Below are 15,814 nucleotides of genomic sequence, written 5' to 3'. Positions count from 1 at the left end.
ATTGTATTGCACACATAAAATAACCCAATAAAGCATTGCTGCTCAATTACAAAAGCCAGGATATAACAGGTAAATTCAACAATATAACTAACCACTAACTTCAGTGACAAGAAATGTGCGGGAGGAGCCAGAAAACTGTAACAGGCTTGTCGAGTGGCACTCCCAATAAAAACATTCAACATAAAGAAGACAAAGCATTAATGTTTAATGCTTTGTACATTGTAATAAGTATGAATATTGACAATTTACTTGGAACCTTGGGCTAGGTGAAAGTTTGGTTAGGTTGAATGAAGGGCAAGTGCATGCTCAGACTTTTTTTTTACTGGAGTGGTCTCAGACAATGGTTTCTCCAGGGGATACTTAGCCCATGCAGTGACATCTACTGTAGAGTCATGTCTATTTTGAGTGCAGTATTGCCTGAGGGACCACAGGGCCATCCAGTACCGGTTCTTAGCCTTCTCACTTTCAAACAGTAAGTTCTCCAGATTATCTGTCTTTTAATAATATAATGTACGACAGATGATGAAATCCCCAAATTCTTCTCAATTTAGTGCTCAGGAACATTATTCCAAATTCGTTGAACTGTTAACTAAAACACAATCCCTCACAGATAGGGGGAATTCTTAGCATCTTTACACCTGAGAGACTCAGCCTTTCTGGAAGGCAATTTCAATATCCAGTCATAAAAACCTGTCCCAAATGAACCTAACTAGTCAGGTAGATGTTCCTCTGTTCTAGCATTGCAGAACTTTTCCAGTGTTTCAGTGCAACAAATATAAAATAAGCATGTGTTTTTCACAAAACAAAAACATGTTTTCAGTTTCCACATTTGATATATTGTCTTTGCACTAGTTTCAATTAAATACAGGCTTTAAATGATTTGCAAACCATCACATCTGGTTTATAACATTTCACATGGTGTCCTGACTTATTTGGAATTGCAGTTGCAAATCTACATGTTTCCCCTCCCACTTTGTAGACATTAACAGATGTTTATAAAGCTTTAATCTGCGTGGTAGCGATAAATTACTGACATGTATGGTTTTCATTGCTCACAGGATGTTAGAGCTGGCATTCCTTCTGTATGATTCCAGTCACCCACGCATGATGTAAGAAAGAAATGCAAGTGTTTTTGTAGTCACATTTTTTAAGATTTCTCCAATCCTATAAGAAATACAACCTCTCTGTTCCTTATCACAGTAACAGAGAGGTTTAAAGTGAGAAGAACAAGGATAATGTATCTGTTGTAGTACATTACCTTTTTCATTTTTGTGCTGGTCTGCTTATGATGACCAGTAAAACAAACAAAAAAAACGAAGGAGAGGACAGTGCAGTGTATGTTTGTGGCTCATAAAAAGAGATTGGAGAAGGGTTATTGAGCTGGTGATAAGCAGTAGCCATACACACATCATTTAAGTCTCTGTTACAGCCACCTGCAGACCTAGAAGCAGCGGTTGTCAACACAGCTTTAGATAAGGGACTAATGTTTTGTAAGTCATGCTAATTCAACTAGAACTGGATAAGATAGAAATACACTGAAGCATGAGATAAAGTCAAAGAGAGGGGAAAGCCAGCAATTGGTCTGTAGCTCCGGTAGACTTATGGTATCAGACACCTAAGCAAATATGAAACTTATTGCTGTTGCTTAGCACAGCGACCGCTGTACAGCAAACGGAGAGGAAAATTTGTCTTCAGCCTTTTCAACTAAGAATGAAGAAAGATTTCTCCTGCTGCTGTCCATCCCTGATCCCCAGCAGGGAAACTGCTTGTTTCTATCTGCTCTTTGTGCTTATTGCTCTGTACATGCTTGCTGGTGCTGCCATTTTTTCTTCTTTGGAGAGACCAGCAGAGCTTCAGGCCCACCAGCTCTGGGAAACAAGGCTAAAGGACTTCAGTCAGGAACATAACGTCAGCTGTGAAGACCTGAAGTCTCTGTTACGGCACTACGAGGAGGCGAGGACCGCAGGTATCCGGACAGAGCGAGGCAGAGCCCTGTGGGACATTCCAGGTGCTTTCTATTTTGTAGGAACCGTTGTCTCCACTATTGGTGAGTCAAGAAGAGCTGGCGGGGAAAATACTGTTGAATCTGTACCATTACCTTCCAACCATTGCTACTGCCATCTTCAAGACACAATACACTTTCAATTTCCTGATTGTCTATCTTAGTACCGTTTTTTAAATCAGCCTTAAATGAATCCAAGGTCAGATGTTGCAGAGTGGACTATCAACTTGCAAATACATTTCATAAAAAACTTAAAGTAATAAATGTGATATGGACTTAAAAGTATTTAAAGACCCTGTGTGGAACATCGTTTTATTTTTTTCCATTTTTTGATGTTAGCCTCCCCCTGAAGACAGAGTGATACCTCTAATTTCTTCTCTGATTTTGTCCTGTACGTTTTTAGGTATTATTTTTCTTTTAATGCTATTTCTGCACCAAACATTTAATCCCTTCGCCTGACACCTACCCTGCAACAGTGATTTGAGGCATAATTTAAAAAAAACACATAGAAACAAATGATCTGTATGCTGATTGTCCTATTTGTTTTTGGAGCTCATAAAGAGGCAATTGAGTTGCCGTAACCAAGTCAAATCTATCCAAAGGAGCTTTAAAAGATTCAATAACCAGTTGAGAAATACAGTCAAACATTTTACCTTATAAAGGGCTCTATGATTTGTCAAGGGTGGACCAGGTTCTATGAAAGGACCTTAAGGGTGCTGCTGGTGGGCCAAATGAGGCCATTTGCCAAAAATCCTGAAAATGTTTCTAACTTTTGATTTTATAATTCAACTTAGTTTTCCATGCCATTTGTAGGTTTGTTTAACTTCATTATTTATTGTATGCCTGTGACACTCAGCCGAGAGGAAACCAGAGTGCCACATAAAATGACCCTCTCCTTACTCACTCCCAAAAACAAAACTTCTGGGAGAGAAAAGGCCGAAACAATAAACAAACATCTCCAAGTCAGGCACACTTTCTTAACTCAGGGGAAATAACCAAAAGAAAAGACAAACCCTTACCTACCTGACTCATATAACAGGAGAAAACAAATATACAAAAGAAAAGGCGACTCTCCCACACCTCCATGTTAGGACTGTTTAAGTTAACATTGAAAAAGATATATACATTATGTACCATTATTAATAATATCTAAGAAAACTTCAAAAACAGTTTTTTTGTGCCAATCACAAAAATCTACCACAAGCACAAACTACACTGACACAAGCGGAACATAAATTGCGGGGCTCGTCCGGGATCCAAAAGAAGGTTTGGAATTTAGTGTGAGTAAATAGTTTATTAAAATTCTCTAGTTATAATCTAGGTAAGGTGTATCGTGTGTTGTCTGTTGACTAGCCTTAATATATTTGTTTAAAGCTTCCTCAGTCTAGACAGGAGAGTGTCCAGCTGATTACACCCCTTCCTTCGGGCACTTGTTTATTATTTTGCCTTTATTATTTTTGGGTGTGAACTTCAGGCGGTGACTCCGTGCCCTGGCGGAGGTGGGCATTTCAATGTTTCAGCTGCTGATACTGCCTTTAAAGTCGCCTCGAGGGCACTGATTTAGCCTAATGGTTAAGTTGCGTGCCTATATAGCGGCTGGCACGGTTCAATTCCAGCCTGCGGCCCCTTTCCAGCATGTCATTCCCCTACTCTCTCCCACTTTCCTACCATATCCACTGTCCATCCATCCATCCATTTTCTTCCACTTATCCGGGTCGGGTCACGGGGGTAGCAGTCCAAGCAAATTGACCCAGATATCCCTCTCCCCAGCAACACTTTCCAGCTCCTCCTGGGGAATCCCGAGGTGATCCCAGACGCGGAGGAGCAGCGGCTCTACTCCGAGCTCCCTCCGGATGTCCTGACCCTATCTCTAAGGCCGAGCCCAGACACCCTTCGCAGAAAACTCATTTCAGCCGCTTGTATACGCGATCTTATCCTTTTGGTCATGACCCACAGCTCATGACCATAGGTGAGGGTTGGAACGTAGACAGACTGGTAAATGGAAAGCTTTACCTTCCGGCTCAGCTCCCTCTTCACCACAATGGTCCGATACAACGTCCTCATCACTGCTTACACTGCACCAATCCGCCTGTGGATCTCACGCATACTTAAACTCCCCCACTTGGAGCAAAGTCCAGCTCCCCACCGAAAGAGAGCAATCCACCGTTTTCCGGCAGAGAACCATGGCCTCAGACTTGGAGGTACTGACTCTCATCCTGGCCGCTTCGCACTCAGCTGCAAACCGCCCCAATGCCTACTGGAGGTCCCCGCTCGAAGAAGCCAACAGAACCACATTGTCTGCAAAAAGCAGAGATGAAATTCCGAGCTCCCCGTACTGGAGACCCTCCTCCCCCCCGACTGTGCCTTCAGATCCTGTCCATAAAGATTACAAACAGGATCGGTGACAAAGGGCAACCCTGGCGGAGGCCAACACGCACCGAGAACGCGTCTGACTTTGTGCCAAGTATGCGGAGACAACTCTCACTTTGGTCGTACAGGGACCGGATAGCTCGCAGTAGCGGCCCCCGAACCCTGTACTCCCGCAGTAAACCCCACAAGAGCCCCCGTCGTTCACGTTCGTAGGCCTTCTCCAAGCCCACAAAACACATGTAGACTGGATGAAAGCCCCAAACATATAACTCTAAATTTGCCTCAAGCCCAGGAAACCCCAGAAGACAGGTTGGTAAAATTTTAGTTGGGCAGGATCTGGGGAAGCTGTGTTTTTGTGTAGTTCAATAAACTAACTAACTGGTTAGTATATTACCTGGGGTTTTTTTTCTTGCATCCTGTCTCTTATCTGGTTGACACTAGGTAATTGAGTAGAACGCAGTCGTTAAGTGTTTGATAAGGTAAGCAGCAGTAACCTAAAGGGTATTGCTAGCTCAAAGTGTGTTGTTGTTTTCTGTACATCGAAGCAGTCATTACTTTGTCAATGAATTCTACTGGGCCAGGCCCAGATCCTTCAGATTCTAGGAACATCTTTGATGCGAGCCAAAATATTCCTCTTGTGCCCTTTTTTGAGGAGTCACATCTTGAGGCTTTCGTCATCGTGTTTGAAAGGATTGCCACTGCTCTGCAATGGCCAAAAGAGGTGTGGGCCCTATTACTACAACATAAGATAACAGGTAAAGCCCTAGAGGTGTTCTCCTCTCTGCAAGTTGTGGACATTTTCCACCATGATAAGGTAAAGGGTTTTATCTTGAGTGCTTATGGGGTTTTACCTGAGGCCTATAAAAAAAGCATTTTGCTGGCCCGAGGAAATCTCCCCACCAGATGATAAATGGTGGTGCCACTGACTTTGGCGCCCTACAGAATGTATTGTTGTTGGAGGCATTTAAAAACTGTGTTCCAGAGTCATCCAGAGGGTATCAAAAGGTTACTTCCCTTCACTAAAATCTGCAGTCTTGGCAGAGGCATGTGCCATGACGCACAAAAGTATATTTTCTCCCACTGTGACACGGGACTTCCACCAGATCCATGTCCGGTCCGTCTCCGATCCGACGAAGCAGGACCTCCGGACAGCTGGAGTCATGTGACAGAGGTTTTTTTTGTTTTTATTTTGTTTATGTGCCTGACTTCCTGTCCCGCTCAATCTGCTCTGATTGAGCTCAATCTGCTCTGTGTCACAGAGCAGATTGAGCGGGACAGGAAGTCAGGCATTGATGCGTCATACTCCGGCATCTGGCAAAAATAGAAGTCTTGCGTATCTGATCCGGAGGGCTCTGACCTGCGGAGCGGTTCCAGTGGGGGTTAACAGATTGACTAGAATAGAATCCTATCAGATCCGATGCCATGGCGGATCGGAGACAGACCGGACCGGATCTGGTGGAATTTGGCCTTCCTCACTCTTGCAGGAAATTTGATGAGGTCATCACCTGCTGGTTACCTTAAGAGCATTGCTTCAGGCGAGCCTGAAGTTTTGTTGGAGCAGCCTGATTCTGCTCCCGCGTTGTCACAGCCACTGAATCAACAGAATGTCGGCAGTGGCATGTCAAGAGGGGTGGCCAAGAGTGGCACTGGCACCCCTTGAAATCCAGTTGGCCACCCCAGGGGCCACCCCAAAATCCTAAACTATGATTGGCTGTTTGCCTTGTCAGAGGTGGGGTTTCGGTTAAAATCTATAATTTGGGTTAAAAGGCTGATAGTAGATTTCTTTATTAGTGCCCTCAAATGTGACTTTGAAAAAACATCTTTTGTCAGTCTATAAATAATTAAGCCTAGAAGATTTATGCCACTTTGTCATGTTTTTAACAACTGTTCAATACTTTAATGAAAGTAGGTTGTGAAGACAGAAAGCGTAAATGTTATTTATTAGTAATGCATTGGCCACCCCTGCCTATGTGAGAGCCTCAGTTGGGCCACCCCGGTCAAAAAGTTCTGGGCCCAAATGCTCCACCCCTGCTGTACGAAAGAGGCACAGGATGTCAAGAAGGAAAAGTTCGGCTTCTAATTTGTTGTTTTGATAGAAGCTTGTTTTAAGTTGTTAATTGTAGTCTATTTTTGAAATGAAACCCCTTTTGATTTGCTTTCACTTGGTTCCTTTCTTCTTTTACCCACCTTTAATTTTATTGTTACTCTACTTCACCCCCTAAAATTGCCATAGTAAATTACTCACCAAATCTGTTACTTGTGGGGCTCTGTTGGCCTGGCGGTTTGGGCATTGCGGCAGTCGCTGGTACGACTCTTCCATTTGCTGCATGTCTTCCCATGCTCTCAGCCCCCCATATTTCCTATATTTCCTATCTTCAGCTCTCCTATCCAGTAAGAGTGAAAATAACCCCCAAAAATAACAAGTATTTACAGATCATGTTGATCCCAAAAGTAATGATGAGTTGTACGATGAGAATTTCGGATGGGCTGCACATTATGAGAGATTTTTAAACTTGGCAGCAGCCTTCCTATGTCTAGGAATGGCTGCTTTAGAAACAAACAGATAGAACCAATAAAATGTTGACAAGGTGTAAAGCATGTTCAACAAGAACTCTGACAAAAGGATCCCATGATGACAGATCAATACCATTTCTGAATAACACACCTATTATACACACTGTAACTTATCACAAACACAGGACACATGAAGCCACATTGATCTTAGGTTGAAGAACAGCCCATCAAAATCAATGTTTTGTCTGAACCTTTGGAGAAAAAAACATATCTCAGAGATAATAAACAATACCTCTCTCATCTCTTTGAATCAATTTACAGCCTCTAAACTGTACCCACTATCTTCAGGTACTCTGTCACTGTGGAAACTGAAGGACAGATGGCACTGCGCCTCAATCAATTTCCTTTTCAAAACAAATTCTGTGTCTACCGACTGCAATCATTTCCTTATGTAACTACACCTCTGGGCTTAGTGAATGACGAAAAAATAATGCTTCTCTGTGAACTTTGAGAAACTACAATTTGACATATCATGACTTATGACAGCTACACCATATTTGTTCCTGCATTAATGTGTCGCCTTTCCTTCCTTCTATAGCCGACACCTTTTTTGATTCTGAAAATGAAACCGAGCACAAGTCATATCCTTTTCATATCATGCATCGTACCGCACGGAAATTTGTAAAGAGTGCAGTCATTTCCCACTGACACTAATGAGCTTTGGCCACTGTCCGTAAAATATCCTTTGGGAACCTGTATGACGGTATTAACTGTAACAGGGGCATCAACCCATCTCTATTCTATTTCAAACTAAAAAGGAGGATGGGGTGGGTGAAACCATTACATTACAGGGGTTGATCATTTACCACTAGGGCAAAGGTCATGAGTCCAGTGAATAGCAAGACTTCCACCTCCGGGACATCTGCTTCCAAGTAACAAGCCAATCTGATTCATTTGTCTAACACAAACCAAAGAAAGGACAGTGACAGCCTCTGCTACTCTGAGGAGACCGCCTACACAAAACTGTTGGCCCATTAGTTATCCCATGTTCCACATCCTGAATGCTTTCCTTCCAGCTATTAATATAAGGTTCCGTTATCCGCCCAGAGGAAAATTCTTCAGCTGACCTTTTTTTTCCCAGTAATTCTCAATTTCTGACCAGTTTTTCATTCATTTGTTGAAGGCTGTTCATTACATTTCTTCAACATTATCTCAATATTTCAGCATATCACAAAATAAATGTTTGGACTTTGTGTACAAAAAAGTACTTTAACTATTAACATCATTAGAAAGCACGAAAAGGTTCAGTTGTGATAAACCCTTTAGATGTCTTTACATACGGATACCTGCCCTTCTCAACTCTTTTCAAGTGGTTACCTCTGCAGATAGTACCTTCTCGCTGTAGGAAGGGTAAGCAGAGCATCATTGGGTCGCCCTGTGAAACTGCCATGTGTCATCTATTCACCAAATTCACATGGCAGACATTTTCCTTTGAAGGCTAACTCAAAGAGTGAAGCTCAATTCTGCTTTAAAGCTTCAGTGGGGAGCTTTCTGTTTGTCTTGATTTTGACGCTCCCTGTAAATAAAGTGCAAATCTTGTCTTGTGCATGTATATGTCATGTTCTCCAACCTATTGAGAGTATCTCTCAACCCAGTTGAATACTCTATATGCATGGGGCCTAACCCCAACAGAGTAGCTGGCATGGATATCTCTTTAAGATGCACCACTACAAGGCCCAGTGGGCTCACTGATTAATTCTAACTGGGGAAGGTTTCCACGAGCAGCCATGATGTGGGGAGACAGTCTCCACTCAGAAACAGGCACATGCAGACACGGTATCAAATATCAAACTTCCACCAGATCAAATATGAATGCAAGTGCAGCACAGTATGGCAAATGTTTGTTATTTCAGCTGCTGTTACCTTATCTGCTTAGCAATCCTCTTTTGTTTCCAGGAGGAGTGTATCCTTTTCTCAACCTTTCTCTCTGTGAGCCTGGCATTTCTTGAGGAAACCGATGACTCCTGCCTTGTTTTATCTAAGAGGAGGGTACAGTAGGCAACGTAGAGATTCACGGATTAGCGAGCTCTTGAGCCTATGTGTGCTGATTGATTGACTTAGGCAATGGTTACAGCCTTCTCTTACTTCCTCACATCCATTTGATAAAGAAAGGCAACTGTGTGGGACAACTGATTAAAATGATGTTCCGAACAAAGCGGAACACCTGGTGACCCTAGACGAGAGGAAGTTTCTTATGGCGAGTCAGTGTTTGCAGCACCATTATCAATAACTTTTATTCAGGCCTACTCATGCAGTACCTAAAACAAAACTCTAAAAGTCCCATGCCCTCCTGCCTCTTCACACCGTGACAGAAAATGATTTTGGCTCTTGGCAAACAGGCAGCAGAAAACCAACTATGTTTCACCATTCAATGCTCCAAAGTCTAAATGAGTCAGGCATGCAAGTGTTAAGTCAGTTTGATAAACTCATTATTTATAGTCAGGGAAATAATTAGCCCATATTTGGCCAATCTGGGAATAAATTATCTGATAATCTGCTGAGGGTGGTGCTGGAGAGGTGACTTTAATCAAACCCATACAATGAAATGTTCATGTCTATATTGTCTCCAACACACTGAGTGACTGTGCAGATTGAGCTTGTATCCCCAACCTCCATGGCGACCACCTGATCAGCCCTCTGTATTTCACTTTCATCCCCTGCTGTAACTGATAAGTCCTCAAGTCTGACATCTGCCTCAAAGGCTTCATCTGTCTGATCATCACTTTCTTCAACAATGGTACAGAGAGAGACAGAAGCACTAGAGATGCCAACTCCATTATTTTCCCTGAGGAAGTAGCATTTGTAATCTCTGCCTAGTATTCCCTAGCTGGTTTAACTTGTTAGTTGCAGCTACAAAGCCTCCATGCAAATCTCCAATCCCAGGACTGGAAGCAGGACCCCAGATTTTCCAGTTGTCCCGAACTATTATTCAATTGTATTTTTGTCTCTTTGAAGCCTGCATACCTGAACATCTGATCAGTGCGCTACATGCGGAAGAGCACATCTATGTTGCATCCGAAAATAGTGCAAACACAAATAGGATTTCTGGTGTCGAGGGAAGTGGTGAAAAAATTCTTAGTGGAGCGTACACCTAAACTGTGTGCTCAGGTTGGAGTTTCTCAAAATTAGCTCAATTACATGGCAGGATCAGCCTCGTCTGCTGAAAAATTTAACCTAGCCTGTTGTTTCTCAATAGCACCATGTCTACTCATTTCGCTTCCTGGAACAACATCAAAAAAGGCCCAGCAGATGTTGTACTCCCTATGACTGCTCAGGAAGTTCCAGCAGATACGGGAGCTGCTGACTCAAGTCTAAACCGCAATCACCCAGTCTGTTCTTGCAGGCAGACCTGCCCTCTATCAAGGTCTTGTATCAGTCATGGGTCAAGAAATGGGCAGATAACATCACTGCAGACCCCTCATAACCTGCTCAAGAACTATTAGAACACAAACTATGTGCAATAACTTGTGAAACAAGCACTCACTGTGGCTGTAAACAAGTTTAAAGCTATACATTTTTTTTTGGTTGTTATCACAGTGTCTGTAACCATAGATATCACCTTTAACCTTTACTGTTTTTCACAGGATTTGGAGTAACAGCCCCATCCACTGTGACTGGAAAGATCTTGCTAGTTTTCTACGGGTTGTTGGGGTGCTCTGCTGCCATACTCTTTTTTAATCTCTTTCTGGAGAGAGTCATAAAACTGCTGAGCCTCCTGATCTTCTGGTGCCAGAGATGGAGAAAAGGACCTGGCCGTCTGGACAGCAGAAGCAGTGACACGATCAGTAATGAAGAAGGGAACCCATCCGTTTACCAAGTCACACTCATTCTTTTTGTTGCTGTCCTGCTCGTTGCATGTGGAGCTGCCTCCCTTTATTCTGTCATGGAGGGCTGGACTTACTTGGAGTCCCTCTACTTCTGCTTTGTGGCCTTCAGCACAGTGGGTTTTGGTGACTTTGTTAGTGGCCAGAGAGAGCACCATGCAGACTCTCAAGGGTACCAGGTTGCAAACTGTCTCATGATGCTCTTGGGAGTGTGCTGCACTTACTCCCTCTTTAATGCAATCTCTGTGATCATCAAGCAGGGACTGAACTGGATGCTGAGGACACTGGCCTGGATGTATAGTGGTATCCACCACCACAGACTGAAAATCAGACCCTTATTCAAACTCTGTTTTTTTGGCTGTGAGGCAACTCTGTGTTATTGTGAAAATGATGCTCAGCATAGACAGCAGATACAAGCAGTTTCCAGCTCAGGTCACAGCATGTTATGGCGCTCCAATGTTCCATATTCCATCGGCAAATGCCTTTGTGATGAAGCTCAAGTGGAAACAGTGAGCTACAGAAACATCGAAATAGAAAATTCTGTAAAACAAGAACGGAATGATTGTTCATATGGAGAGAAAGAAGTCTATGTTAGGCCACTGCCCTCATGGTAGAATAATTCATTCCTCTGTTGGGTTTCTTTCAAGAGGTGAAGAGGTTAAAATAGGGGCCCTAAAAGTACTTACGGTACCAAAATGAACCCAAAGGTTTTACAATAAATAGCCACAGACCTAATGAGGTATAGAATTTATATTCTGATATATTTATTTTTCTTTTATGTACTCCTTAAATGTTCTCACATGTTAATCACCCCAGACCAGGGATTGTGGGTGATGTCTCCCATGCATAGGCAAAGATAGAGCCAAAAACGCAAAATCTAGACTCATCATAACTGGAATGAATTTGGAGAATTTAAAGACTTCCCTGGGACCCTGCCGAGATTAGCTGTGATGATGGATGGATGGAATTTGCACCAACTGATAAAGACAGTAGATTTATTAGATGTAAGAGGGGGTGATTTCACAGCGTCTTCTCTGTCAAGACCACATTGGACCAGGTCTTGATTAAGAACCACAATACTCAGGCCTCTCCGGTTAGGACTAAATCATTTCATTTTCATTTCATTTTAATTTGATGCTCAGACCATGATCACATGGTATGGAGCCACAGAACATAAATTACAAATAACAAAACAATATAATGATGGCACACGGCATGTTAGAAGTACAACAGATCTTACTTAAACAATGGAAGGACATTCTTCAGAAAAGCTCCTAATTTACAGATAAGTTTTGGCTTATCTGATTTCAAAAGCAAAATTAATTTAAACACAGAGGGACGTTGAAAATAATACCTGGGTATGAACCTCTCTCTATTATTCAGAATGCTTGTGTTCCTGCATTCAAACAAAATATGGTACTTTTTTATCCAGGCCTTTATACCTTCCCGTGACCTTAGGGATCCTGGTGTTATTCGTTCTAAAATTACAAATAGCCTATCTATACTTCTGGTTTTCAAATAACAAATATTTTTCTAGTTTTACATCTCGTTTAAATTGTACATATAAATCACATGATGTCATTTTATCCAGTTCACCTTGCCACTTTTGCAAAAACTGATCTTTAAGCCTCTGTTCAACAGTTTGTCTAAGCCAGTTAATGTTGTGACACTGCTGTGTGATCCAGAGGTAAGACAGGCCACAGTCATCCAGTATCTGTTTAACCTTTAAAACACATGGTGATGCATAGGCAACTGTTTTGTGCAGGTTAAGCAGATAATTATACATAATACGGTTTAACTTACTTTCTTTACCTTTGATCAACCTCCCCCAGTAGCCAATCATTCTTTGGTTAACTGCAATACAGAGTGGGTATCTTCCCAGCTCGCCATACACCATGTTATTGCAGGTTGTCATTTTAACTTTTAAGGTATACTTCAAAAATTCAAGGTGTAACTTTTCCAGTAGATCTATATTTTCAACCCCCCACACTTCACATGCATACAACATAACCGGCATAACAAGCTTTTCAAATAAATCTAATGTGGCGTCTACAGGCAGGTCAAACTTTCTGCATTTGCTAAACATAGAAAACATTGCTCGGGAAGCTTGCTTATGCAGCTCCTTAACAGCACTTTTAAATGCACCATTGTAATTCATGATGACAACAAGGTATTTAAAGTCATGGACAATCTCTAACATTTCTCCATCCCATTCAAACTTAAATTTGCTAACATCCGCTTTCTGATAACCAAAAACTGTAACCTTAGTTTTATCACTATTAATTTTTAACTTCCATTTCTCACAAAATTCACACATATGATCTATTGCTTTCTGTAATCCTTTTTTTCTGTTGTAGACATGACAATTGTGTCATCTGCATACATCAACATCATAAGCTGCATATAATTATCAATTACTGTGTCGCCTAAGCTGATAGGCTGACAGCCGCTCTGTAGTAAGTAGTCTTCAAGGTCATTAATGAACAGGGCAAACAACAATGGTGATAGATTTTCACCCTGCCTAACCCCTGACAGGCTAACAAAAAAATCTGACTTATCACCATTAACAAATACACATGATTTTATATTTTTGTACATATTTCTTACAACATCCATAAATTTACCAGTTATACCAGCATTTAATAATTTGTACCCGAGGGCATCCCTCCAGTCAAAAGCCTTGCTATAATCAATGAAGGCACAAAACAAACGTTTCTTTTTGAAACAGTACAAGTCAACAATATGTTTTAGCAAAAAGATATGATCAGTGGTGGAGTAACTCCTTCTAAATCCTGTCTTCACAGAATTTACATAATCTGGCGTTCAAAACATTAGTGAAAAGTTTACCCAGGCAGCTCAAAAGTGTGATGCCTCTGTAGTTGTTACAGTCGTCAACGTCTCCTCTAAAGAGGCTACAATATTCTTAAAACCAAACATTTGATTTTTAAAGCCTTTATTATGTTTGCAAAAAAAAGCAAGAGAGTCTGATTTCACTTGTTTGTTTGTTTTTTTTGTCTAGATCAGTTCCCGATACAAAATCACAATACTTTGGCTTCTCAGATCATGATTGTACCAGAAAGTCTGCAGTCTTCTTAAAACCCAATTTTAAATATATGAGCCTTTATTCTATTTGTGAAAATACTACAAATGATGATGTCACCTTTTTTTGGCTCTAGTTACATAAGAACAGGTCCTGATCCAGAACCTCAACCTTTCTGATTTGCACTAAATTATTATAGAGATTCTACAAACTCTTCAAAACAAAGTTTCCTGTTTTTGAAATTGCAAGAAAGGGCAATGTCAAGAGTTGAAAAAAGTAGTGAACCCACCCCACCCCACCCCCACTTGACCTTTTCACCAAAAAAATTAGGGTTATACAAATCTTGAACTGTTTTAATAAGACTGTAGTCTCTCCTGAGCTATTGAAGCCAGACCTGAAAACTTCAGGTATTTGGTTCTGGATCAGGACCAAGTCCAATGTTGTCTGCAGGTGAAAATAAAAGTGCTATTGCCCTCTTTTTTGCATTTTTCTAATTAGAATAAAGGTTTCACAAATCTGACATTTGGTTTAAAAGAGACTGTAATCTCTCTAAGACAATTGAAGCGAAACCTGAGAAATCTTGTCATATTGGTTATGGATCAGGGCCTGCTTTTATGTGGTTTAGACAGGAGAAAAGCAGTTATGACGTCTGTTTCACAAATCTGATGCTGTGTTTTGACGAGTCTGTAGACTTCCTTAAATAATCTAGCCCAGATCTGACAAGTTTGGGTATAGTGGTTAGCGGTCAGCTGGATGCTGACCGCTTTGCAAAGCTCACTGGCCGGAATAAAGCTCACAAAGATAAACCGTTGTAGTTTGAGTCTATCATTTCCAGATTTCCGCCACACAGCTTAACCAAGAGGCCACAAAATAGATGGTAATCCATCAATCAATCAATCAATCAATCAATCAATCAATCAATCAATCAATCAATCAATCTTTATTTGCATAGCGCCAAATCACAACAAACCTTATCTCAAGACACTTTAACAAACATAGCAGGTCTTCACCATACTCCGTGGTAACTTCAACATTTGTTCTACTGAAAACAATATATCATGAATAATAGGATTTAATGATATGATACAGGTTGTGATTACCAACTGGAAGTTTAAATGAGTATGCCTTACCATTATCTTGAAGAACTTGGCTATTGAATACATTTTGTGTTTAGTTTGGTTGAAAGTGTGGTCAAAATTTACAGCAAAGAACAGCGCTACATAGTCCCCTGAGTAAAAAAAAATCTTTGTTCAATTGCTCACAGTTCTGAGTCTGCTCTCTTAAATTTGACTTTTTTGTGACTGGTCAGCCATTAACCACCGATCTAAAGTTTTGTGCTCTCCAACTAAATTGAGAGAAATAATAAACATTTCCTTGATGATGTTTGACTGAAAGTAAGGTTTTTTTTCAGGTTGGTGAAATCATCAACCATTTACTAGATGTGTCGTAACTTCTTTCTGCGGATTGATATGATGTGTGTGACTTTTGTGATCAGGCCACATTTAATTGAGTGCCCAGCATGGATCAAGGACTCTGGAGTCTTTGGACAGACCCCCTTGTCTTATGAGCATAATGGTGAGAGTGTGTTAACTGCTGCTTTGTTCTCTAACGTGTTCAAGAACAAGAGTAGGTGATCTTAGCCCATAGGAACCCGGACTCATTTCTACTCAGAGGAAAATTATATGAAATATACTGCTGACCGAGTGGATCACATAGATGACATTTTGTTTTTGTTTGTTTTTTTAAACTACCTCTTAATGTCCAATATCTGTAATGTGACATATATGTCACACTGGGCGTTTATGGTATATTTATTTTGCATTTGAAAATAAGGAAAAATTATACTTTTGTTTTGCTCAATAACAGCTTAATAACACAAATTTGCCTTTTTATTTGCATTTCCGTAACATATATCAAAACTGTGACATTAGAAGCGCAGTTTTACAACAAATTATATTGTCATAATGGCTTTAAGTCACAAAATAAGCAAATTAAATAACAAAA

General features: G+C 41.0%; 1 protein-coding gene across 1 annotated transcript; it reads left to right on the top strand.

The window, feature by feature from the left end:
• Positions 1–1,710: 1,710 nt before the first annotated feature.
• LOC117825686 (potassium channel subfamily K member 13-like) lies at positions 1,711–11,173 on the top strand. The gene is made up of 3 exons (XM_034701604.1): positions 1,711–2,047; positions 10,531–11,073; positions 11,169–11,173. The coding sequence occupies exons 1-3, from the start codon at positions 1,711–1,713 to the stop codon at positions 11,171–11,173; spliced, it is 885 nt and encodes a 294-aa protein (XP_034557495.1).
• The last annotated feature ends 4,641 nt before the right edge of the window (positions 11,174–15,814 follow it).

Source organism: Notolabrus celidotus, chromosome 14 (assembly GCF_009762535.1).
Source record: "Notolabrus celidotus isolate fNotCel1 chromosome 14, fNotCel1.pri, whole genome shotgun sequence".
Lineage (NCBI taxonomy): Eukaryota > Metazoa > Chordata > Actinopteri > Labriformes > Labridae > Notolabrus > Notolabrus celidotus.
Note: the sequence above shows the minus strand (reverse complement) of the source record. Positions and strands in the feature narration are given on the sequence as shown.

Bases quoted from the DNA above. Each gene is read 5' to 3' on its own strand.
- LOC117825686 (XM_034701604.1), top strand. From the start codon at position 1,711: ATGAAGAAAGATTTCTCCTGCTGCTGTCCATCCCTGATCCCCAGCAGG. The intron at 2,048-10,530 runs GTGAGTCAAGAA...TGTTTTTCACAG, and splicing joins AACCGTTGTCTCCACTATTG to GATTTGGAGTAACAGCCCCA.